At 48.0% G+C, this 26,600-nt stretch overlaps 1 protein-coding gene across 1 annotated transcript in view; it reads right to left on the bottom strand.

Moving 5' to 3' along the window:
* Positions 1-26,600, bottom strand: part of Col22a1 (collagen, type XXII, alpha 1) — a gene marked incomplete in the record, with an annotated part of 274,405 nt that overhangs the window by 122,164 nt on the left and 125,641 nt on the right. Inside the window, 4 exon segments of the mRNA XM_013521350.1 lie at positions 1,208-1,261; positions 3,221-3,274; positions 4,025-4,078; positions 14,728-14,781. Of these exon segments, the coding sequence (XP_013376804.1) occupies positions 1,208-1,261; positions 3,221-3,274; positions 4,025-4,078; positions 14,728-14,781 (216 nt within the window).

Below are 26,600 nucleotides of genomic sequence, written 5' to 3' on the forward strand. Positions count from 1 at the left end.
CTGACAGGAATATGACACGGTGTTAAGAGGCAGGAACTCTGCACACTACTAAGTGTAGGTGGGTAAGAGAAGGCCACTGGCCCTCGGCTGGTTTCTGTGTCTGGGATTTTTTCTTGTTTGCTTGCAGTCCTGGGGATTAAACCCAGTGCCTCCACACTAAATTACAACTCCACCCCTTTTCTATTTTTTATTTTGAGCCATGGTCTCATTAACTTACTAAATTGCCTAGGCTGGGCTCAAAATTGCCAACATCCTGCCTCAGTCTCCCAGAATGCTAAGATCATAGGCAACATCACTTGCAACATCACTTCCTCCATTTTAGGTGATTCTGAACTGTTCCATGCGGTTGTCTAACCCCGGGGAACGAACACTGCGGTCTGTACCACCTCCTAAATTCCATATTCAACAGCTTTAATTGTGATTAAAAGTACATACTTTTACAGAAATAGCACTTTTCATAATGAGAGTAAAAAAAAAAATATTACATAAATGTTTTTGAGAAGACAAAGTACTTGGTTATCTTTTGAAAGACCAGTGAGAAGAATGGAGAATGTTTATATAGAAGATCCATGAAATGAAGTTAAAACCATATTTATTCTGCAATTTGTCATGGAACAGTTGAAACAGTTCACTTTCTAAGTTTATGAGAAAAGCAATGAAGCTTCCCATAACATTCAAAAGTCGCCTATACTAGGCGCCTTTTAGCACTGTCACCTGCCTACTTCAGCCTATGCATGTTTGCTGGGGAAGAATAAAGACCAGTTGTTAAAAATGTTTGTTGCATAGTTGTATGAGTGCTGATTCAAAATATCTAAACTGTGACTTTGTTTCCCCACCTGATGACCTTTAACCTTTACTTTTACTTTAATACTCCTGTTATAACAAGCCCCACTGAAATGTTTTTGAAACGCAAGTCTCTGATATTAACAAGAGTATCACAGTTTTTCCTCCTTACAAACAAAACAAATATTTATAACTGATGGATTTTAAAGCCTAAAGTCTCCAAGGCTGCCAAACCCCTCCCCAGTTACTTCAGGAATAAAGAGCTCTCCTCTATCTGATCCCATAAATCCAAACATTTCAACCCCAGTAAGTCTTAACAGACGGCCCGGGAGATGAACTGATTCTGGAAGTCTTTCAATAGTCAAGAATCTCTCTGGTGCTTGTGCATCTGGTTTCCAAACTCATGACACCCATGAGCACCAACCTTGGATCCTGGCAGGCCTGGAGGGCCATTCAGCCCATCTCTTCCAGGTGGTCCCTGGGACAAGAGAGGAAAGAAATTAAAGTAATATAAAAGGCACACTAGGAAAGCACTGTATTCAGTTGTTCAAGCCAGGAACTGATTCTGTAGCCAGAGACTACAATGCCCAGCCCTCGCTTCCCTTTATCCGTCCAACCTCTCCCCAGAGCAGCCGGGCTCTGCCAGGACGGTGTTTCCTTATGCTTTCTGCATGACTGAAACAAATTCCCCACTCTGATGCAGCTCCCAGTTCCAGTTCCCCAGACATTCAAGGCAGGTAAGTGGGGAAGGAGGGTCTAGAGAAGCTAATGCCCAGGGTTCCATTTCCATTCTCAGCTTCCAGAGGTCCCCGATGTCGTCTGTGCCATTCCTAATCTTTTCAGAGCCTCTTTGCCAGCACATTCCTCTCTGCTCATCATGCTCTTCTTTCTTCTTCCAGCCTCCTGGCATGGTTGGGCATTCCTGCCTTTCAGTGCTGTGGGCAACCTAGAAGGGCTCTGTGCTGGATTTGCTGATTCACCCTCGTCATTACGATGTGACAAGACTGATGTTACTGACCCTGTGTCTCCAACCTGGGCTGGTGGCGAGTGGAAGGAAGAGCTCCACCTGCACAGAGCAAGTGTCTGGGCATCAAGGCCTTGGGAAGGGCAGGAAGAAGGCTTGCTGGAGGGCAAAGTCTACTTAGATCCATGGAAGCATGACCTTGACCAAGACCAAACACCAAAGTCACAACTGTGCTTCATACATCAATCGTGATAAAACTATAAATTTTTTCAAACTCTTTGATCCTACAACAGCCTCTCTCTTCTGAATGTTCACACTGCTACAACCACTTGAATGAACGCAATGAGTCCGGTGAGATGAAAGTGTTCACGCTGTCACATGGCCGTCACTGCTGGACCAGTTTATTGGTGACAATGCAGTTGATCGTAATGTTCTTGGACGATGTCTTGGTGACAGTGTAGTTCACCTGGGGTGCTTTCTGTATTCACATCAGTTTCCCTGAGTGCATCTCACAACCCTGAGTGTGTGTCCCATGCCCTTTGGTGCAGCGCACTGCAGCTCCACAGAGCTCAGCTGCTGGTGTGGCACTGACCTCTGGCCCTGTCTCCTGGGGGTCTTGATCCATGCCCACCAGCACTCTGTGGCCAGGAAGACAGAAGAAAGCTGCCATTGGTGGCACCATCAGCTTTGCTCTTCCTCTCTCTCCACATGTCTAGACCTCTTTCAGTGCCCTAAGCTCTCCTTATGTGGCTTCTCCACCAGTAGCTCCAAGGGGAGCCTTGTCATAGGAGATTCCAGAGTGAGCAGAGACCCCAGGGCAGATCACTGGGTCTACCTAGCACTTGGTCCCATGATGCCAGAGTGTTGACAGGCCCCTCTCTTGGTCCACCGTGAAGAGCTGCATGCTACCAGTCCAGGAAACATGTCTACCTTTAACTGCACAGTTCCAGGGTGGCGTTCATGCTGGCTGAGCTCTACCCACAGGATTCAAGCAAGCTGAGGCTAGAGACCTAGTGATCTTCTCAGTTTGCAGGCAGAAGAACACATTCAGGATAATTCAGGAACCCTGAGGGAGGAGCTAGCCATACCCCATCCCATGCCCTGCAACGTGACATTTCTCAGTTTCTGTGCCCAGTATTTCTTTTACTCTCTGGGTTGTCCTTAAGGACAAATGGTCATAGTCTAAGAAACAAGCGGTTTTGGGATTTGTCTTTGGGTAAGAAGAATGAGGTGGTGGCCTGGAGAGTCTGTTCCCTATCTGCACCCTGGCCAGGGCAGAGTTGGGGTAGGGCAGTCCCAGGAAGCAGAGATGGGGGAATGGCCATAGAAGAGACAGCCAGGCCGAGCACTGGGCCTTAGAAACCACTGGGTCAGGGAAGGAGCTTGGGGTCAGCTGCAAGGACTGAGCTCATTCCTGATAAGGAGGCATGGGGGAGAGGGAGACATGAGCAGAAGATGTCCCAGGATACTCACAACATGCCCAGGAGGCCCAGGTTTGCCCGGGAAGCCAATCTCTCCAGGTAAACCCTGAAAACAGACAACATGGAGGCCGTTAGCAAGAATGTACAGAGAGGAGATTCATGTCCCAGCTTGGTCTTGGCACAGGCCCGGGCCTCTGGTTCAGATGAGACTGTTTCACCCTCAGTGCTGGCCATTTTGAAACACACAACTGTCATCTCTCTAGAGGCGTCATGTTCACAGCTTGTACGATCTGCAGCTGGGGTCCACCGTCCTATTCTCCGCTACTTCAGATCAGCGGAACAACCATCCTACAATGTTCAGATTCAGAGTCCTGGCAGGACCGCTGGACTCATTTCCCCAAGCCCAGTGTGGGGTTTGCCTCTCCCAGTGGGTAAATGTGATCTCTGCCTGCTCTGCCGCTGTTCCCCTGTGCCCCTGTGGGGATAGTTTCCCAATTTTCTACTCTACAATGGGAGGGTAAATGTTCACATATACTTGCCCTGGTCCTCTGTTTTGTTTTAAAGCCAAACTATAAACTACTAAAGATGCCTGACCTGGCCAAGAGCCCCTCAGGCCTCCCACACACAATCTCTGGAAGCCACCAACCAAAGTACTACACTGACTCGTGTGCTATTTTGTCATCAAAGGGGTTCAATGACTTGGGGGTGCTCACGAGAGGGCCCCTCCTATCTGTGCTTCTGCACTGTACTCATAGAGAAACTGCAAGCCTCTACAGGAGAAGAAATCCGTGGCTCCCACCAGCCAGGAACCCCCCATCCAATGGCCCTGGTGAAGGATAATCAAAGCCAGGCTCACCGGCGGGCCTCCAGGTCCAGGTGGGCCTGGAACACCAGGGGCTCCTGAGGGACCCTGTAAAGAGAGAACAGGGGTGGTTATAAATATGCACAGAGTCGCCTCCTGGTGACAGCTATCATTTGAGAGAGAAAAAAAGGAAAGGGGCACAGGGACAAGATGGGGCTTTAGCTGGATTTGTAAGGCCTACTTCAAACAGGAAGGAACAGAGAGGAAAAAAAAAAAAAAACCAACCTGAAATCAAATCTTCAAACTTCTGAGTGTCATACTAAGGTGCTTGGTATTTAACACGTTGTCATATCCATTTTGCAGTACATTTAACGTGTTTGGAAGCACACACCTGCACCCAGTGGGTGAGCGCATGTAAAAAGGTCTGACTGATTCCCAATCATTAGCCATGGACCAGCGCTGGAGGTCGGGTCAGAACCATCTGGAGTGAACCATTCGCAGCTTCCATAGGTCCTGGGTGAGCCACACACTTTACCAGTGAGACCTCCCCTCACGCTCCATGGAGACCAGTCTCCACAGCCTCTTGCCTGGCCTGGATCCCACCACTCCAGTCTTTCATTCTCTATCCTCACCCTCTGGGCCACATTCAGGGGCAGTAAATGTCCCTGAGCAGTGCCATCCACGAGCAGAAACCAGGGCAGCCCATTTCCAATGAGAACAAGGGATGGGAAGGTAAATGGCTGTAGACAGGCAACTATTATTGGAAAAGGGTACGTGTCCCAATAAGCCTGTGTCACAGAGCAGTGGTCTGGGAGAGGCCAGGGGTCAGAGAAGGCTCTTATATCTCAAAACAGCAAGAGAAATCACCGCTAGGCCAGGTAGACAAGGGTAGGTGGGACCAGGCTTGTGGGGAGCAGTGAGAGTGTGGGTACTTGCTTTGAGTACAAGAACAGCTCCCTGTGAGCACACAGGAGGCCCTGGGGGTGCCAGGGTGGAGAGAGGGGCTTCGTAGAGGTCATGGAGTCAGTGACGGAGATCCGGGAGACAAACGTCAGTCACACATGCATGGAGTAAAGCAGCTCACAGTCTGGAAGTAACGGGGAAGGCTGCTGGACACCAGGCCACGAGCCAGGGCCTGGTTAGAGCTATACAGGAACGGAGCCCTTGGAGAGGGTGAGGACTGATACGCCCCACTCAGCAACCCCACATCTGGAATACTCAGTTATGCTCAGGAATCTTCAGTGGTCCCCATGTCCTGATGATTGTATCCTGGCTTCTCTGCCTGACGCTCTGAACTCCTCCAGGTCGGTTCACAGCCCTCCTCCCCGTCACCTCTACCGCCGCACACCACCTCAGGCGCTGTGGAGGATGTGCATTTCCCCAGGTGCTTTCTGGATCAGCCCTCTTGCCTTCCCCTCTTCCCTCTGCGGCTCCACCTTTGTACAATGGTCTCCAGTTCCCCAGGTGAAGTCAATCTCTCCTTACTCAATGCTCAAGGCCAGTGTAACTGTTTATCTGGCCCACGGACCCTAGAGCATGGCCTTTCTTGTTCCCTCTGTACCTCCAGGGCTGGGCACAGAGCAGAGCTCAGGAAGTATTGCAAGCCGCCTTAAAGGAAGAGCTAAGGACAATGGCAGGACATGGCCACCAGAGGGCGATACACACTAAAGGATAGCAGAGGTCGCTGCATCCCGGAACTGTTCCCTTTCTTTCCTCTGCGTGGCACAGGTGGGTCAACAGTATTTTCTAAAGGACTGACTTTTTGACAGCACTTTGACTTAGGTTTCTCTGTTGCTCACTTAGACCTGGAGGATCTCGGGGTAACATCTGACCTTTCCGAGGTGTCTGCTCTAAGCTGGAGGCCCTGAGCGGCCTGCAAAGTGGGACCAACCCAGGCTCCTCCCTGGGGGATGAGGGCTGGAGAAGAGGCAGGGAAGAAGGTCTTGCCCCGCCCCTCTGTGCATGCCATTGACTTTGTTGCTCCAGCAACGAGCGGGCCCAGCTCACATCAATGGGCTCCCTTGCTCCTGAAGGTTCCTTCAGCGAGAGCTCAGAGGATCTTCCAGCGGGTGACTGCTATCAGATACTTCAGGCATGTCGGATGCCGTAGCACCCTAGGCCACAGAGCTTCTCTTTGGGGCCCTCTCAGCCACACTGCACCATCTGCCAGCAACAGAGGCGCATTTCCTTTGCTTCCCTCCTGGCATTTCCAGTGAATGCTGATGGCACCTAGAAATAACTATGTCCAAAATCAGACTCCTAATGAATCCCATCAGATCCTTCACCTCTTGCAAATGCTCCAGTGCTGCTGCTGTTTGCAAAGCAGGGTATAACTGCAAACCACCTGAGGGAACCTCAGTGATCATCTATGGACATGGAAATGAGACCTCCTTGTTTGACAATGGAGAAATAAACAAGCCCAGAGAGAATCAGGGCTCCACCGGGACTCACAGCGCCAAGCTCTCAAGGTGAAGGAGTATGTGGCTCCTCAACAGTCTGGCCTTTATAGAAGCACCTGGAGGGCTCCTCATAAACACGGGGGCACAGCCGCCCTCCCTCAGGCCCACAGCAGCAATTCTGGGGCACGTGGCAGAGGTCAGGGGCCCCTGAAACATTAGGTGATTCTAATGAGCCTCAGGGTTTGGGAATTAGTCACCTAGGCCATCACCCCCTTCTGGGACTACCAGGAAGGAGCAAAACCAGGGAGAGAAAGGAGAAATGCAAGAGGACAGGACATGGCAGCCGCTCCCCAGCTGGTGCAGACTCGGATCATCCATCCCTGCACTGATCCTGTGAGCCAGTTCCTTTTGGCCCATGCTGCAGAGAAGGCAGGGACCCTTGGAAGGGAATTAACTGACAGTCCACAGAGCTGTCACAGGGACAGCCCAGACCCCATCAGTCCTCCCAAGTCTCACAGCCCAGCCGTGGTCTCCTGCCCCACCACCACCATAGCCCCATGCTATTCCAAAACAAGAGCAATGGGATGCACTAAAAATTCTCTGCATATGAAGTATGCTGAGAATGCAGGGCCTTGAATACAGGTTGGGAGATCTCTGACCCCAACACCCGGTTCCCTGCGGTGCACACACTGCCACTTTAACCAGGGTTTGGATGATCTGCCGTTCAGTGCTACAAGCTGGGAATACTCATTACACCTAACAAGTGCAGGAGAGCGAGTGAAAGCGACTAGAGGCAGCTGAAAACAGCTGTCCACAGTCTGTAACTCACTTCCAGGAGGCATCACACAAAGGGCAGAGGATTTGCCCCCCAGCCTCCTTTCCAATTTACAAAGAGCATCTTGTAAGTCCAGGTGGAAAGTGTGGGGGACAAGAGGAAAGAGCAACCAGGATGTAGTCCCAGGCAGCCACCCAGCCTTGGGGACCTGCTATGATGGTCACATGCGGCCTCCGGACAGCACAGCAATGCACAGAGGCACAGAGGCTGTGCACAGAGTAACCACCTTCCCTTTGGAGGTTCCAGCCTTGTCCTGTGATCCATCACCTTCTGCAGCTGGGGCCTCAGCTCTAAGAGAAACTAAGTTTATTTCTGATTCAGCCTGTGGAGAGGTGGAGGGCCTACAGGGCAGGTGCAGGGGCTCTTCCCTTTTGAAGGGACCCTCAAATTGCAGGTGACTATTTCTATTCCCTCCAAAGAGGAAACTGAACTTTTTAAAGCTCCTGTTACATGCCTGGCATTCTACCAGGTCTCCACACACAATTCTCCATGGTCCATGGCCATAACACACTTGTCTCCCAGTCCTTGTGCGAGCTATTGAGCCTGGGGTCCAGCTCCTGCTGGGGAGATGGAAGATCAGAAGGGACCAGAAAGGCCCAGAACAGGTGGGGACATGGGCATGAGAGGTCAGCAACCAGATGACATCTCAGACCCAGCCTGAACGAGGAACAAGGCTGGGCAGGTCCAAAGAGACCACTGGGCAGCACAACCTTGTCTCAGCCAGGCCCATGACTGTCACTATCATAGATTTAGGATTCGGCATTTGCCGACAGGGGTTACAGGCAACTAGCAGGCTACAGGCAGAAGGAACTTTAGCTAGTTCCTTGGGAAATTCAAGTGTGCTCATTTCAGCAAAGGGTTGGTTTGCGCCCAATTAACAAAATGACGAGAGGGAATGAAGCCTTCCACTGATAGTTCTGCCTCCTCTCTGGGTCAGGGGATCTTCGTGGTTCCCTCCCCTGCACCCTAGCACATCACACTGATCACTCACTACACCCATCCCAGGTCATCAGGAACCTCAGAACCCTGGGAGGGATCTGCAGCATTCCTATGGACAACGAAGGGAGCGGACGGGAGGACAATGTTGCCAGGAGAACAGGGCCCATGTGCAGGAGCAGGACAAGGGACACAGACCTCCACTAAGCTAGTTTCTTCCCTGCACTCAAGCAAGCCTGCAGGATGGTCTGGAAATCATAGTTTTTCAATTTCTTTTTTAAGTAAATCTTGGCAATTATTTTGAAAACTTAAAGCAAAATAGCTGTGCCAAACAAAGGAAGTACGTCTGTGGGCCAAATAAGCTGCTCAGGTTTGTAATCTATAGACTCGAGCTCCTCCATCCCTCAAATGGACAAACTTGTTGGGTTTTGGAGACAGATGCCCACTTGGAACGAGATAGCGGAGGTGCAGGCTCAGGGACTGGCGCTGTGGTCTGTGCCAGAAAGTACCTGAGCTGATACCAGAGGTATCAGCCTGAGTGAACTCCATGCTGATTTTGCCCAACTGGGGTGGGTAAAGAAACAGCCTGCATGGGCTTTGATGGGAACAGGAAATTCTCCAGGGATGGGGAGGGACAGGCTTGGGTTAGGAAGGGTGAATGATGGGCTCAGGTTTGATGGGTTGAGTTAAAGAGTTTTCAGAACCTGAGGAGAGGGGAGAGAGGAAGACACACAGAGAGGAAGAGACAAGGTAGGCACAGAGGGAAGGAAGGGAAGGAGGGAGGGAGACAGATAGACAGTGGGAAGGTGATTGCAAAGAGTGCTGGTATACCCGGTGCTGTGGCTGAGCGCTCACTCCAGGCAAGACTTTCGCATTTTCTACGTAAGATGATTCTCCACAACAGAAGCCAAACACATCCTCACTTATTTTTTTTTGGATGATGGATAGGGCACTTGATCATCTTTCTGGTCCCACAGGACCTTACAGGGAGGCTCAATAACTGTGGCTGGTAGTGGACCAATCCTTGACAGCCTTCTAATTGACTTTAATGGCTGCCTTCATGCTATACAACTCTTCTGAAAATCAAATGGAAAAGTCCTCAAACAGAATGGGTATTTTAATTACCTTGTTGGTAAGTTTCCAAATAGGACCAGAAGACAGGTTGTAAAGTCATGGGAACGCAATGTTGAACATGTTTCCTGTATTTTTTCCTGCAAATATTTGATTCACACTTGGGTTTTCTAAAAAGGAGGAAGCCCCTTTCTCCTTCCACTTATACTACGACAAAAAGCTCTAAAAAGCCGGATCCACTGCTTTGTTTTCCCTCTTTCACAGTTAAGGATATTAGGATTTCAAGAAGAGATGGAGCCAAAGCAAGGTGCATGCTGACGTAAAAGTCCCAGCAGCAGTGTCAGGGTGTCTCCAGAATGCTGCAGGTGAGTCTCTTTTCTCCAGACCAAGCATAGGTAGGGAGGAGTTTACGTGATAAAATGGGGCTTCGTTTAGGACGTCCTGAGTCCAATCCTAGGAAGCCTCAGGGTACTGCAATGAGCCAGGCAGTGGGCTTCACCTGTCAGAGCCTCAGAGATCATCTTACTTTGATTTGAGAAAGTCCATGAACCAGCACAGAGCATGGGAGCACTTCCCAAAGATTACCTCTGTTTCTTCTCTTTTAAAATTAACAAAAATACCTAAGTAACCAATTAATCTAATTATTGAGTGACAAATTAGCCAATAGATGTAAATATTTACAAAATACATGAGTGTTTTCATTATTACTGATGAACACAACTACTGATTCTACATATTAATTAACTTACAGTGCAATTACTATTAATGAAACATTTGATGCTCCTAACACTACAGTGACTAAGTACCTACCTAATGTGATTAGCAGTTACAGTGATAATGCATAAGTAACCAATTAGCTTAATTATGCTAAATAAAGAAAGAGCAAATAATTACTCCCATTATACCTAGTTCCAATTGGAGTACATTTATGAAGTTGGATGAACCTTGCAGATGCATGAAAATTGCTTGCATAAATTACCACAGCAATCAACTTCCTGGTGCAAATTGGCTACATTCACCCTTTAGAACTGTATGGAACTGTATTCGTTGTTCGCTTCTTTCCCTCAAGATGTGGATCCTTGAGGCACGAGTGTAATCACTGCCACCTCAGGGGGCCACCGAGCTCTTGGGCAGTCCCAACAAGCCAGAGGTTTTCACACTGCACACAGCACCAACCAGCACAACCCCTAAATAACATCTGATCAGAACACACACACACATCTCCATTCTCCTCAGGAGACAAGAGCCCCTGCATAAGACAGCAAAGATTGACACATTTACTACAAAGATTTCCTGCAGGTGAGTTTCCTTTTGAAACAGACACTCAAAGCTTCTTCCATGGTGCCAGCCACCAGGGAACTGCAGGAGCTCTGAGATGATAGCAGAGCCCCTCATCCCATCCCAGGCAAAACTAAGCCACCTCTCTGAGCTGTGTTTCTTTGTGTCTTAGTTTGGGAAAAATGCATTTTGCTCACAGGCAGTTATTAAAAAATAGACAGTTACACACAGATGCTGCAAAGAGTACTTGACCCTAGTAGGAACTCAGCCCATGCACTTCCTTCTGCTCTCAGTTCCCTGCGATGGGAAGAACGTTCAATGTCCCACTGAGGACCACATGTGAAAGGCTTTTTCTCAATGGTGGCGGTAAGGGACCTACTGTGGGGACTTAGTAGGGGCTCTGAGGCCAGTGTAGGACTGCAGGGCCTTTGTTTCTTCTTCCATCTTGGTTCCTGGTTTGAGAATGTCAACACTTAACTCTGACACACTCCCACCATGCTGAGCCTCCTTCCTCGGTGACTCAAAGCAATGGACCACCCAGGACTGGAACCATGCACCAAAATGAAAATCTCTTTATTTCACAAGTAGCTCTTACGAGGTATTTTCTTACTGGTGCAATGCTAACACAGGCCCTTTCAAAAATCTACCAAGGAGGAATCCACTTGGATTTTCCAGACTAGTGTAGCAAACCTGGTCTCAGTATCCACAGAGCCCTGACCACTTCTCCAGTTCAGTTGCCTGGATAATCCTTCCGGATAAGTGACCTTTTCATGAGGTAAGTCTTACTATATACTCCAGGTTGGTCTTAAACTCACTTTGTAGCCCATGCTGGCCTCAGACTTGCAGTGATTCTCTTGTCTCAGCCTCCTGAGTACTGGGATTACAGGCATGGACCACCATGCTCCCTTTGAAATCACTTTTTAAAAAAATGATGCTTTGATACCTTGAGGTCTTATAGACACAAGGGGCTAATTCAGAGTGCTCAAAATGAGACCCGAGGAGCTAATTCCTATTGCTAGAAATGACGGACCTGAGAGCAAGGTTTTGATATGCAGACCAGCCAATCCTAGTCCGTGTCTCCATCGGCAGCCTCCATCAGGCTCCTGACATCTAGAACATGACGCTATCTCTCTGCTGTAAATCACCCCAAGAAAAGGCAACAGAAAAGAAGAAAAAAACCAATTCTGCCACAGCCTGCTGAAATTGTTCCAATGACACAATTCTATGCAACTCTGCTGCCCACCCTGCCTCCCTTCTGCCTTCCAACACCACAATAAAGGCTCCTGCCCACATCTTCTCCTCCCTCTAGCTTCTGCAGAGCTCTGCCCACCCATCCCCAGCCCTGTGTGTACTGTCTGAGACTGTAACTGCTACCTTTTCTGTGGTAGTCGTTTCCCTAACTGCTGGCCTCACTATCTGGACACAAACAGAATCCAGGACACACAGTAAGACACCTTCTCTGTCTCCATCTTGTTCTGCCCACTAGCGGATACATCATGGCTACTCAATTTCACATCTCCAGAGCTGAGACAGTGGTTACTTAATACATATCTGCTAGATGAATCCATCAGTGAATGAATCAACAAATGAACAAACACAGGAATTTCAGGAGGAAGAACTGGTAGCCAGGCTTGGAAAGGATAGGCATGTGGATATTTCAAAAAGAGTGAATTGGAGGCTCCATTGGAGATGGAGATCTAGAGATCTGTAGTAACTTTGCCTCTCCATGTAGGTGTGGCCAGCTTGAACGCAGCTTTGCATCCACCTGGCAGTGACTCAGTCCAGGCAACGAAGATTAAGTCCTACTATTACTGGGAGGGCTCTGAACCATGGGGACCCCTAAGTCCTGATGTACCACTTCAGTAAATCAGGATGCATTATGCCCTGTACACCTCAGCCACCAAAAGCCTGGCGACACTTGCAGATACTTCCTCCAGCTCAATGCCTGGCATTCAGTAAAAATTTACTGAGTATAAATGACTTCACAGTTAAAAATGAAAGACAGAAATATATTTTCCAGGTTAGCAAACAGAATGGTAGAAAAAAAATTCCACAGCTTTCAATAATTTGATACAGCTGCATTAGTGGTGAATTTTATTTTGCTGTATTTGTTTATTTCTTATTTGACATGGCATCTCACCATGTTGCCCAAGCTGGCCTTGAACTCCTGGGTTGAAGCAATCTTCCTGCCTCAGTCTCCTGAGTAACCAACAATTCAGGCTCACCACTGTACCCAGCTGCTAGTGAGTTTTAAAACACCAAAGTTTTGCTAATTATAAAGCAAGATCATCAAACATGCAAATCCCACTCTGTTTTTCATTTTTCATAGCCAAATGCCAACATGAGTGTGGAGGCTTTAGAAAACCGGGCACTTGGTGAAAGATAAACTTCCTAATAGACCCTGACCGAAGTGAGCGGTGCTGGTATGGAGACTGAGAGTGAGACCAAAGTGCCCGTCACTCACCAAGACTCTGTACGGCCAGCTCAGGGAGCAGCAATGGCTGGTTTCTGGGTGCAGCTGGCAGTGTTTCCTAGGTGGGGCCTCCCTGTGGATAGAGGCATCTGGAGTGGGTGGAGCCTTGCTGCTCTGCCTCGGCTCTGGGGAGAGCCAGTCAACAGTGTGGCAACATGGTGCCTACCTGCTCACAGGCAGTGCAGCCAGAACATCATGAGCCCCCAGTTACCAGGTGCTGGCTGTGCCTAGGGACCTTGTTATCTCCGATACTGTCCCTGCTCTGCTCTTCATTCTACAGTGTGGCCTCCTTTTAATTGTTATTGCTTTTACCAAAAAATGAAACTGAAGTCAGAAGGTTGAACAACTCACCCAGAACCACAACCCACACACCCCAGGCCAGAAACTGGGAGGATTGAGGTTTGAACCCACGCCTCTTTCCCTCTGAGATTGCTTCACTATGAGTTTGCTGGCCTGGGGGCAAGTCCAGGTGTGAGAGAATAGAACTGTGGCTGCAGCAAAGAAGGAAGATGAAGGCTAAGCTTCACCCCTCCTGTCCAGCTATGGTGCATCATGAGGGCTCAGTGATGCCTCATTTACAAAGAGGAGCCTTGAGGGGAGGAATTTGGGTTTGAAGCCAGATGTGTGATTGGCAAAGCAGACCCTGCAAGTCCTTCTGCATGTAGGAGTTTCATGCCTCCTCTTCAAATGGGCAAGGGACCTGAGGTTGGGCACTGAATGCCCACAGGGACGGCATCAGAGGGGCATGTGTGGGACAGCATGGGAGCAGGGAGCAGGACTGAGTATGGGACAGCAGAGAGGAGCCAGAAGCTGTAAAGCACACATAGGGGCTGGGACAGGGAGATGTGGAAAAGGAAGAGAAGGAATGGAGGAGAAGGATTAGAAGAGGAAAAGGATGGAGATGGGAAGGGAGTGGAAAGGAAAAGGAGGAGGAAGAGGAAAAGGAGGAGGAGGAAGAGAAGGAGGAGGAGAAGGAGAAGGAGGAGGAGAAGGAGAAGGAGGAGGAGAAGGAGAAGGAGGAGGAGAAGGAGAAGGAGGAGGAGAAGGAGAAGGAAGAGGAGAAGGAAGAGGAGAAGGAGGAGAAGGGAGCACACATCTAGGGGGAAAAGCAAGATAGCCCCTGGGTAGGGTCTGAGACTTGTATGATTGAAGCCCTCACCCCATTATTTTACAGGAGGGGAAACTGAGAAGCAGATAGGGGAAGGCCCATAGCCAGTGTCCCAGTTTGTGAAATCAGCTAGGCGCTCCTCTCTGAAAATAGTGACTGCCCATTTTTCTGGTTCCTTGGGAGAGTTTTCCATTTCTCTTGTCACCATGCCATGTTCTGCAGGGTTCCATGTTCTGTGGCACCACACTCATACAGATTCTGCTGTCCTACAGGCCTGTATTCTACCTCCACCACTGACCCTCCTGGTGGCTTCCTGTCCTCAGGGGCAGTGTGCCTGCTCTGCAGGGATCAGTGCCATCCTGCCCCTGTGCTCTCTCCCTGCCTCCCACCGTGTGCTTTTCTCAAGTCTGGTCCCCTCTCATCAGAGCTGGCCATCCCTCTGCTAGACAGAAGTCGTCCAGAAGGACAATGGATGGCCCTGTAGCTCCAGCTCCTGACCAGGAGGGCAGGGGGAAGACAGATGGTCCACTGGCCATTCTTTTCAGTGCCTTGATCAGACCTGCAGGATGATGGTGACAGCCCGAGAACAGCTCCCTGGTCACTGACTGAATCAGAGGCAGCAGCACGTGATGGAAAAGGATTTAAAGGTAGAATTACCTGTAGCCCTGGCGATCCCAGAAGTCCTGGTGCACCCATGTCGCCTTTCTTCCCCTGAGGGAAAGAAAAGAAGCCAAAATCAGTGGGCAGGTAGGCATTAACCAGAGCCAATTTAATAACACATCGCAAGGGAAATCTTCATCTGTGTGCCTTAAATTTCTTGATTAATGAACTGTTGGCCAGGAAAGAGCACCCTACAGAGGAAAGAAGAGGTGCATGGTTAGGGAACAGGGCTCAGGCTTCTGTGTCAGGGAGGCTTGTCTTTGGGCCAGCTGTGTAGTCCCACACTGCAGGTAACACATGGTCTCAAATTCAAAAGGCACAAGAAGGTTTACCTGAGAAAGAAAGACTTGCTTCTTTCTCACCCTCTGCTACGGGGTCCCCTTCCTATCCTGCCAGAAGTGGACTGATCTTTCTACAGGCATTTGGAGCACCTCTCTCTCTTTCTCTGTCTCTCTCATTCTGTCTCTGTCTTACACACACACACACACACACACACTTCTCCCCTCCTTTTTTTCATAAACTGAAGCACACCACCCAATCTGTTAATAAATCTTGCTTTTTGCAATACTGTACTTTGCTTAAACTGAGACCTGTATCAGCATGTGGAGAGTTGCACGCTGTCTTGCACAGCCATATTTGCTGTCCCAGAGCTGACACATGCTGCATTTAGATGCCCCCATCATGGACAGAAAGGTCACCAAGGCCATTTCCCTCTGTCTCTGGTTAAAATGTGTACCTTGCTCCTGGGGGTTGGTTTTGTGAGGTGACCACACTTACTAGACTAGGGAGTCTGTCCCTAAACAGAAGCAAGGTGCATGCTGTTCACTTGGTTTACACAGTGAGGTAACGCCATGTTCAGGGTTAGCACAGATAACAGGGATAATCTGGCTGGAAGATGAACTTCTGTGTTTTTTCCTGATTTAATAAAAACACAGCAATGAGAAATTAAAAGTGAGAGACTTTGAATAAGATCCACATTTTGAGTTTTGTGGCAAATTTTCCAATTCCTCCCAAACTTTCCCACTACTTTACCCTGCAAAAGGACCAGTGTGACAGGTGTTCGTAGGTCCACTGAGAGGTGTGGAAACCAAAGCACACACATTACGTAGCTGGGAAGTGAGTCAGGATTCCCCGCAAGCTCTACCTGGTCCTGATGGCCAAGCTTATGCTTCCTATGATTTGTATAAAGTAGCTTTTCATGTGCCTGGAATGTCACAGAAACTCAGAGATGTGAGCTCCTCTCTCAGTCAACAACTCCTCCCAGACCCCAGCGGGTCCTCTGTACTCCCATCTCCACTGCAGACACGCACACAAAGCCCTTCCTTGCTTTTCTCTGGACTGAACCCAACTCAGTCCACTACTCTCCCTTTAATCCTTGTCTTCCTCATATCACTCCCTTTTCTCTCTTTCCCTCCTTTCTTAGAGTACTTCCTATACCCTCACTTCCTTCCTTCTCCCTCCTGCCCTAGCCTCCTTCCATCCTTCCTTTTCCTCCTTTATCTTCCTCCCAGACTGTATGAGCACTTAGTACATCCTGGGTCCAGGAAAGACTCTTCAGAAACCCTCCACCTCAGCACGCCCACAACCATCCTCCAAGGGCAGTGGATGCATGGTGTCCTAGTTCCTTTTCTCACTGCTGAGACAAAATACCCAATATTGAAAGTTAAGGGAGGAAAGGTTTATTTGGCTCACAGTTTGGAGAGGTTTTAGGTTTAACCACCTGGCCCCAAGGCAGGGTAGCTTGGCAGAGGGCCATTGGAAGAGAACAATTCATGGCACTCACAATATAGCAAAAGTAACATTGTGTCCAGTCCGCTGTGATTAGGGCCCTGCCAATCCAATCAGTGGACTGATCCAGCAGTCACCCACCCCAAATCCCAGCATCCTTAATCCTAATATTTTACCATGAATCAGTCACACACAACACTCTAGATTCAGCCACCTCCTAAAAGGCCCCATCTAAAACTGCCTGAGGCTTTGCGGGGGTATCTAGACACAAACCCTAACACATGGCGTGAACACCTGTGCTCTCTTCAGCTTGCACCCAGCATTGCCACCATAGTGACAGCCCATCCTCCACAGAAAGTCCTCATGGAGTCTGTGCCTCTTATATTCTTCTTCTTACTGCCTTACTGGAGACACATGGGCTTTAGGGCTGCACAGAAGAGAAGCTGGGTTAAGCACCAAAGGAAATGATCTAAAATCCCAAGAGTCAGATGATGGTAGGAGCTACAATTGTGCTTCTTTGTCCTGTGTATTCACCCATCAAGTCTACTGTGTGCAGACCTGGAGACACTGGCAGGACAAAGCCATAGGCTCTGCCCATACAGAGATCAGGGTTTCCCAGGGGAGGCAGAGGTAAGTCTGTGTTATAGTGACACACCTCCCCGCACACTGCCCTGGAAGGGTGCAAGGGATGCTGGGAGCTCTCAGGCCCACTGGCAGTGCTGGAATCAAAGGGTGGCAAAGAGGAAGAGTTGCTCCATGGGACAAACTGAGGTCAGGGAGGAGAACGGGCAAAAAGTGCTCAGGGGTGGATGACAGCCACACATGGGCACAGATTTCAGGCAGTTGGAGCACTAGACTAGGGCTAGGCATGAAAGACTGGCGGCGGCCAGGAAGAACCCCAATGCCATGGGCCAATGGAGCCACCCAAGGGCTCCAAGACACTGAAAAACCTACAGCCTGGCCTTTTTGAGTTTGTTCTGGAAGCAGCGGGGAGGAGTAAGGAGAATGACACCATGCCTCTAATCTCAGCAGATCCTACTGGCCCAGTGGACCAATACTATGGCTCACTTGGACCTCTGCAGTGGCCCCTGCCACAGATGCTGCTCTTCATACTCTTCCCTCACTAAGAAGGAAGACTATTCCCAAAACACAAATCAGGACATATCTCTTCTACACAAGACACTGCAGTGCTTCTCAGCGCACTCAGAGCAGAACGCCCTCCATGGCTGTACTGCATTCCCCCACCCACTCCCCTTACACCCTCTGCATGCCTTCTCCCACCTCCAGGCACGCTGCCCTCCTTCCTCTCTCTTGAACACGCCAAGGTCTTTCATTTGGTTTTGCCTAGAATCCTGTTCCCTAGTTACACACAGGGACCAACTCAGTCTGGTTTCTCCTCAAATGTCCTCTTATCTGAATTTCTTCTTTGAACATTTTCATCAAAATGGTGTTCCTTCTGCCCTGCTATGTCCTCTCAGCAAGATATCTGCATTTATTTCTGCCCTTCCTGGATGTAAGCCTCCTGGAAGCAGGGACTGCTTTTGTTCTCCTTCGACGCTATGTCCTGTGGGTCCAGAATATTACCAGCCACATGTTGGACACCAGTTACCCACTTGTGAGCTATATGAATAAAGCATCCCTTTGAGATGGATGTGGTCTACAAAGATGAAGATGGCAGTGGAGTAGCAATAGAGGTCAGAGAGAAGTGATAACAGAGAGGAAGAGGCAACTTGAATTACAGACTTATAGTCTGATTTAGAACCCTCTGGGTCTGAGCTCTTGCTGTGGAGCTCTAACCTGCAGGGTATCATGAGGTCTAGGTCAGAATGATTTTCTTCACACTCATCAGGTAGGATTCAACATGTGCTCACAGGTGTCTTCCAGATGAGCCAGCCCTGAGGCACTTGGCCTTGGTGTCCATTTGTGCTTGCTCTGGTGAAGGCAAACATGGAGCTGAGAATGAGAGAGCCAAGAGCCATTCACCTCCTCAGGGGATGGAAACCACAAAGCTTCAATTTTCTAACTATACAATACCTTCTCCACTAACCCAGGTTGTTCCACAAACAGCCACTGGTTATTTACAAGATGAATAAAACCACTTCCCCTCATGGCCAGTGGAATATGGTGAATAAGCATCACAATTCAGAACTCAAGCCAGCGAAGTGCCTCTGTAGATGGGAAAGGCTGAAATGAGAGGTGGGAGCTCTGAGTGGTCTGTAGGAAAGGATGAGAGGGAGGCAGGGATGTGAAGGTCTTGTCTGTTACTGAGCAGAATAACTCATTCCGATGTGAACGTGGTCTGCAGGTGAGCATGAACTCCCCTCCCCCACCTGGGCTGGTCACCTTCGGGATGCTGCAAGGTCTCAGCAGCTCTCTGCTTCCTCAGCTGCCTGAGATTGTGGGTAATGACATCACTAATGCCCAGAGAATGATACCTAGAAAATAATAAAATCTCCAACAGGTGTGGAGTCGAGAAATGGTTCTGTTCCAGAAAGCCCAATCAATTGGCCTGGAGAACAGACTTATGGGTAGGTAGAAGGGATATGGTAGGAAAGAGAAATGCAGAGAAATCTACCTACAGACTCACACATCCCAAGTGTTAGGTTTTCAGAAACCTAAGGAGGAAAACAACCAAGAAGGTGACAAGAGACCAAAGATGTCAGAGTGTGAGAAATCTGTCATCAAAGCGGCATGATCATTCATGCATTGTCCCTGAAGCCATGTCATCTGGACAAATGGTAATGTAGCAACTCTGTGGCCAGTTCCAGCCTTGTGTTCCTCCCTCTCTTGAACACGGAGCATCTGGGACTCCTTGGTGCCTCCTAGAATTCTGTTTCCCATAGCCACAGGCACAGGAGCTGGCCCTGAGCTCACGCCCATTCCTCACCCCTAGGCCCTACTGGGCCAGTTTGTGTGGGAGGTTAGTCTTCCTACATGGTGAAAGAAACTCTTTTCAAGCACTTGCCACCTCTCCAACAGTCACGTGCTCTTCATCGTCTCAAAGGTGCACTATCCCAGCTGACTGGCTTGGGCATTTCCACGCCCTGTGTCTCTAACCTGCCTTTTCAGAGCAAGGTTCAGGGTTCAGGCTCCCAACCCCTGAGCAACACCCCCGATAACTCTTAGCTTGCTCCAAAACCCTCTTAGGATGTCTGGCCTCTGAGACTTTGTCCACACTGCTGCCTCTGTCTGCCACTCTCCCTCGCACCTCAGCTTGTCCTAACCACATGCCAGGTCAGTGCTGTATTTCCCATGGAGCTCCAACAATAGCCAAAATAAAAAACACAGGAAAAAAAACATGTTTGCAATAGGTATTCCCTGGTGCCAACTAGCAGCCAACAAATTGGAATAGCCAGGTGTGGGTACGGAGCTCCCAGTGGCTCTGCAGACATGGCCAGTCAGTGAAACCAATGGAATTCTCTGTTCTCTTTCCCAGTCCTTCTCCTATATGGCATTGTAAGGAAAGAATTCAAAGGCTAAGGTAAATGGGGAAGGACCAGTCATTTCACTGACTGAGTCTCAGTTCTCCAACATGGGCATCTCGGTTACTTTTCTCTTGTTGCTGAGACAAAATACCTGACACCCAAAATGAAGGAAGGAAAAGTTTATTTAGCTCACAGTTTGTGGAGATTTCAGTCCATAGTTGGTTGATTCCAAGGCAGAGTGGCATACAGCAGAGAGCAAACGTTCATGGCAGTGGAAAACAGCCAAAGCAGCAAGCACAAAATGGAGGAATGGTGGTCAGGAGCCTCTTCCTCTCCCTTACATATGCAAACTATCTGCCCTAGGGCAGTGCAACACTCACAACCTTGATTCAAAACTCTAAAAGCCTGCCCCATGACTGCATGAGGATTTGGGGGGACATGCAGACACAAACCATACCAATGGAGAATTTTAATCATTTTAATTATTTCAGAAGACAGTAGTAGAATAAATAATTTGATATTTGAACAAGTTATTTATAAAGTGTAATAAAACATCACCCAAATGTACCAGACAAAGATAAGAATGCGACAGAGGATGATGATAGCTATAACAAAAAAGAAATGGTAATAAGAATATTCTGCCTCTATTAAAACCACAGAGTAGGTGGCAGATTATGGGTCAAACAGAAGGGCCTTCATGATAACTACCTATTGCCAATGTCATGAATATTAAATAAAATGGCACCTTCCAAGTACCTAATGATTATGGAGATAGAGCTGCTGGCAATAATAGTGGGGATGGTGGTGGTCATGCTGATAGTGGTGGTCATGATCATGCAGGGGTAGTGATGATGGTGCTGGTGATGGTGGTGATGGTGATGGTGATGATAATGGTAGTGATAGTAATAGTACTAGTGGTGTGGAGGTAGGTAGCAGTTGTGGTAATTTTAGTACAGTAGATATTGCAGTAGCTATGTAATTTCTGCATTTTTGCCCTGTAACAAATTGTAGAGCTCTGAGAAGTGCTGACAAGCACAAATTCAACTGCAATAAAGAGCTGTTTTACTAACAATAGGTGTGTTTCCTGTCATTTTTCTTTTCTTTTAAATTGCTACCCAGCACAATATCTGGATAAGTGTTTGCAATTTATCATGAGAGCAGATTTCATCCTAGCATTTCATGCTAGGATGCTGAGCAGGCTGGTATTTCCAAGGCTGCCTCCCTGCCTGCAGAGAGGAGCAAAGGGGGCCTATCAATTCAGAACACCAAATCTTTCCTAGCCAGGATGAGTTAACACAGCCATTCATAGGGCCATTGAGAGACAAAAGGATTGCTTGTGTGAATCATTCTAATGCACACTGTATGCTCTTTTGCTCAGTTCTTCTCCATACCTCCAAACATCAAGCATGATTATTTTCTACTGGTTGAAGCTGAAGCCAGGTGCTCAGGCAAAACCTAGGGTGTTCTGACAGAAACCCTGGCTCCATGCCCTGGAATAAATCAGACAGTAGCTGGTGATCCAAACAATGCTGCTACCATCTGGTAGAGCTGGAAATGGCTTTAAAATGGAAAAGTAAAACAAATACAACCCAGGCAGCCACTGACAAAAGACAGCCTGTGTTTCTCCCTGACATCTACTAGAAGTCAGAGCTGGTGGGCTGGTGGCTCTTAGCAAATGTGGGGCCCTCTGGAAAACAGCCAGAGATGAGAAAGTCAGTTAGCAAGGGTCCTGAATCTCTCCACAGCATCTTCAGAAAGGGCACTAGCTTCTAGATTAGAATTCAGTGTGCACACAGACACACACACTCCTCCAGCAAGGATTGTGAAGGGCGTGGAGGCAGACAGACCTGAGTTCTAATCCCTGCCCTACCTTGCAATCTGATTGACACTGCATACCCATTCCTTCACATCATGAATGCCTCATTAATGTAATGGGACCTGAACTATCATAACATGTAGACTCTTATGCGAATTAAGTGAAAAACCTAGGGAGATGTCTGCCATGCAATGACTGTTCAATTTTTGTTTCCTTTCTATGTTATATTATCACTATATGTGCATCATTCCCATTCTGAGGTCTGAACTGGATAAGCAAATGCCGGTTCTGTGTCCTGTCCTCATTCCACACAATATGTCTTTGCCTGGAGACCTGAACCCACCTTTGCTTCATTCACTCTGGCACTCTTATTGCATGTACCCATTAATATCACTATATTCTTATGTATATTTACATGCTTTTATATATGCTATGTATATTGTGCATATAAAACATATGCTTTATGTATAAATGCAAGGCACTCTTCTCCATACTGTGAATACAAAAGTAAAAAAAAAGCAAGTACTCACTCTCACAGATTTACATTACAGCTGAAAAAAATAACTAAGTTCTCAAAGAAAAACATCAGATAAGTGCTCTGCAGAACATTCCAAGAGGCCAGTGTGAGAGGGGAGGACAGCTACTGGGTGGTTGATGAAGATGGGGCCAGACTCTTTTGGTAAAATAACCCTCCTAGAAGTTAGGAATGTCCAGGTGGTGGTCTTGAGCCATGCTGGTTGTCCTGCTGGAATACTGTGGACTCAGGTGTGACGACAATGTTTCCCACTTCAGCTAAATGAGGATGCTTTCTGCTTCCTCCTCACTGGCCAGCTCAGACAACAGGACAAAGTAGTGACCTCAGACAGGCAAGCTCAGTACCATCTCTCCCTCCACCTAACTGCAAGGAGCCTTTGCCTACCACCCTGCAGCAGGGGGAGGGATTCTTCCGCAGCTCTGGGGATGGTTTCAATTACACCTAGCTCCCAACTCTCCCCCTTTTACCATGTTATTGTGGAAAAGCACTGGCTTTGTTCAAAATGAATGGATTTGTTTTGCCAAGTGATGAAATTTTCAGCCTCCTGCTAATCTTTAAAACACAGGGCCTGGACTCGTTTTCCCAGCCCATATTTGAGTCTCAATGTTGTGATGCACAGGTCTGCGCCCCTTGTCGCTGTCCGGTCCTTTCCTCCTGCAGCCCGAGTGTGTGCAGTGCTGCACTCAAGAGCTCTTCTGAGCGATATTTCAATTGAAATTGATGAGAAGGAAATGAGAGTCATAGTGCGGCAAGTGGAGATATAATTTTGAGTAAGTCATTCTGTCCCGAGTTTTCCTGATTCAGCCAGAGAATTATAGAACGGGAAGCTGCTTGCAAGCCAACATTCTCACAGTTACCTTCTACTCTCATTTCTCCATTACTGCAGGCACGAAACTAGCAATTGTCACATGACGGAACACATCTGAAGCATAGACTCACCCAAGACTATTGAAAGGACTCACCCAGAGGGTCTAAAGACACCCTGTTCATCATCTGTGATACCCTAGGGAAAACTGGACAAGAGGAGAGCCTGATATACCTCATATCAGTGCCCTTTTGTCTTGCCTTATAACCCTTGATCCATGCCTCTCTGCTGATGTTCTGCCTTTTTTTGTCTGCCCACTGCCTGGTGTGTAACTGGGACTAGAATGGACATTCAAATGCCCTCTGATCTTGGCAGTCCCCAGCCCTGGCTGAGAAGCCATTTTTCTCATTTGATCATCACTGGAGCTCCTAACCAGTCAGCCTCCCTCTTCATTATCCATTCTGAGCACCATGGCCCAGGGGGTGAACTGAGAAGGTAGGTGGCCCTGCCGCTGCTGTACTGAGAACGCCAGAGTAAGCAAAGCTCAGCCAGAAACAGACAAGACGGAAACACAGGGATCACTGGATAAATATTTGATGAAACTTCAAGCAGTGGTTTTCACAGAGTTAGGTAGGATAATGCTTTGATGCTTTTGTTTCTCTTAAAATCTTTAGGCTTTTGGAGATAGTGGTACTGAAATATTGAGAACCAAAATTATGTGACTTGCAAAACTGCTTCCAGCAGTGGGTAGGCATGAGTGCTAGAATACATAAAACAGACTTTTCAGTCATTTGATGAGCAGTGCAGTTGGTGCTGCATACACAGAGCTTCATTTCACTATTCTTTCTACTTTTGCATATGAGCATTGTTTTCGTAATAAGCATAAAATACCCCCACCCCATCTCCACACACAGAGTAAATTTAGTCTTTACAGAAGTCTGCAAGTACTGTCATGAATGGCTCGTGAGTTCTCTATTTGTTCTCTGTTGGGTTGCTGAATTTGGTCACATGGATCTCCTGCTCAATGTCTGCTGTATTCTTCCCTCAACCAGTAAGGCTTAGCCTGCCCCTCACTTCTAAGAGCCTGCTCAGGTGTGTCTAGGGTTCCTTGTGACACCCAATGAGTCAATGTCCGCTCGAGTTGACTCAGGAGGCAGAAGACTCCAAGAAGCCAAAAAATCTTGAAGACAGGATATTTTGCCAGCTGGAGAGGAGATGAAAAAACAAGGAAGTTCCCCAGGGGACAATCAGATAAAAGTTAATTATCCAGCCAGACTGTCACTATTCCTTGCTTGCCTGCCTTGCTACCTAAAACAAACATCAGTGCTCCACAGAACACTACCCCTTTGTTGTTTCTCAGTAAATGTGGGGATTTGAGTCAGAGAGGGCTTCACTCCATTCCAGTGAAGTCCCCTTTGTCTCTGACAAAGATATTCAGTCTCTGGCATTTTCATTTTCTAAAGGATTTGCTGGCCCAAACCCAGCAAGTGTGCAGTTCTCCATGCTGTCCCGCATCATCTGCTTCTGTGCTAACTGACCACTATGTCCCTTTTCTGCACCTCAGAGATCTGTAGCATAACGGCAGGGATCATCCTCCTCCCTTGTCTAGAATAAGACCTGGCAGCCTGCCAATGCTAAAGAAATTTTTGTTGAACAGGTATACTAATGCAGGGAAGAGAAGGGGGAAAGAAGGAGCAGAGAAAAGAAAAAGGCAAGAAGACCATAATAAAAGGATGAAGGAAAAGAGACACACAAAAGGAAAGGGGCTGGTTGAGAGTCTCCTGTGTAGTGCTGGCAGACTTGGAGGAGAAGCCTAGTCCAAAACCTTTTCAGTCACTCCCAATTGGAAAAGCAGAAATCCAGGCAAAGCTGCTGGGCAGAGCCAAGTGCACAGAGGCATGCGGCCTCCCCCAGGGTGCAGTCTTGTTTCTGAGACTGTCATGATCATCCCACCAATTCTGGAGGAAATGGAAATCTACCTACCCTGCAGGGCCACTTCCGGCAGCACCTGTGCTCAATATTATGCGGTTTCCAGGGCCCACTTCCTCGCTCAGCAGCTGTCCCACTGGCTGAGATTCCTCTCTCTGGCCTCCTTGATCTGTATCAGTCTCCAGGGAGGCTCTGGATTGGCTGTGCACATGTGTCGCCTTCCTCAGCTGACTTGACCAGTGTTTGGCAATGCAGCCCTTAAGGTTTTTTTTTAAGAAAATCTGAGTGCTTTTAGCAAACTACTCATGCCTCCCAAGAGTTCCACATGAGCTTTCCTAACATACTGACACATGAATGAAAGGAAGAGGGAAATCCAAGCCCAGCTGTGGAACACACAGTCCTGGGAGGGAATCCCTGAGAAGTCACTTAGCAGATGTGCTCCATCAAGCCTTGGCCTCCAGCTGTGGAAGCTGCCATGAGGATTGCAGCACAACTGGTGCTCAGTAAGTACCACCTCCCACCCCGCTCTGGTCATTACTCTACCCCACCCTCCCACTCTGCTTGCTTTACTGGGTCTCTGCTTAAATTCTCAAACCTCCAACCAGATGAATTCCCCTACATTCCAAGGCCTCTCAGCTATGCTAAGCTTCAGCCAGGACAATGCCCCACTGCACTTGTGGTTGGCATGGTTCTTGGAGACAAAAGGTGCTTTTGAGGATAACAATGGACATGCATGATAAGTACACCCAGTGAGTTCCAATAAAGTACATCCAAGAAAATGTGGGCCTAACAAGCAAGCTCACACCCTCCTCATCCTTAACTCGGGGAAACTAGACCAAGATGTAGATCAGTGGTGTCAAACTGTGGCATACGTGCCAGAGCCAGGTGTTTGTTGTCACTGAAAGCTCGAAAAGTTTCATCATTACTGATCTAGATAAGAGATGTTCACAGTTATCTTTACATAAACAGTTCCACCTACCGTGTAATACTATGTCAGGAAAAATAATACCTGCATCTGCTCAATGGAAAATGAAGCAAGTTCACATAAACACTAATTACATAAAGGCAAAGATTGTTGCTTTCTCTTAAGACTGTGTAAGAGCATGTTGATAAAATGAAAGCTCCAATAGCTGCCATGCTTTGCTGCCCTTCAAGGTCCATGCCCACCCTGGACACTCTTTCTCCTAACAACTCAGACATGGCCAAGCCTCCCCTACTGAAGCAAGAAGGGCATAAGGCTGGAGAGACCAGATGATTTGCCAGGATCACACAGCAACAAGAAATCAAGCAGGGCTTCCAGGAGTATGAGGTATCATGATTCAAAGTCCAGAATCAATCTACTCTACAGGGAAGAAGGCAACCTGTCTGACCACCTCATCTCTGAAAGGGGAAGTGAGACAAGGACTGTGTATGCTGAACAGGAAGAGACATATCCAAGGTCTTCCACTTGAAACAAGTGACTCTCACCCAGTATGCCTTCAGGTGTTTCACATTTTACCTAGCCTTCAAAACAAGTTTCTTCAGACTTTTGAAGACTCAAGGTGGTTCTAGGAGGTAGAGTTGTTAGAAAAGCAAAGCATAAGATACAGTGATGGGTAAGATCAGATTGGAGTTGGTCTTGAGGAATAAAAG

Source organism: Chinchilla lanigera, unplaced genomic scaffold (genome assembly GCF_000276665.1).
Source record: "Chinchilla lanigera isolate Chin_1 unplaced genomic scaffold, ChiLan1.0 scaffold00060, whole genome shotgun sequence".
In the NCBI taxonomy this organism is placed as follows: domain Eukaryota; kingdom Metazoa; phylum Chordata; class Mammalia; order Rodentia; family Chinchillidae; genus Chinchilla; species Chinchilla lanigera.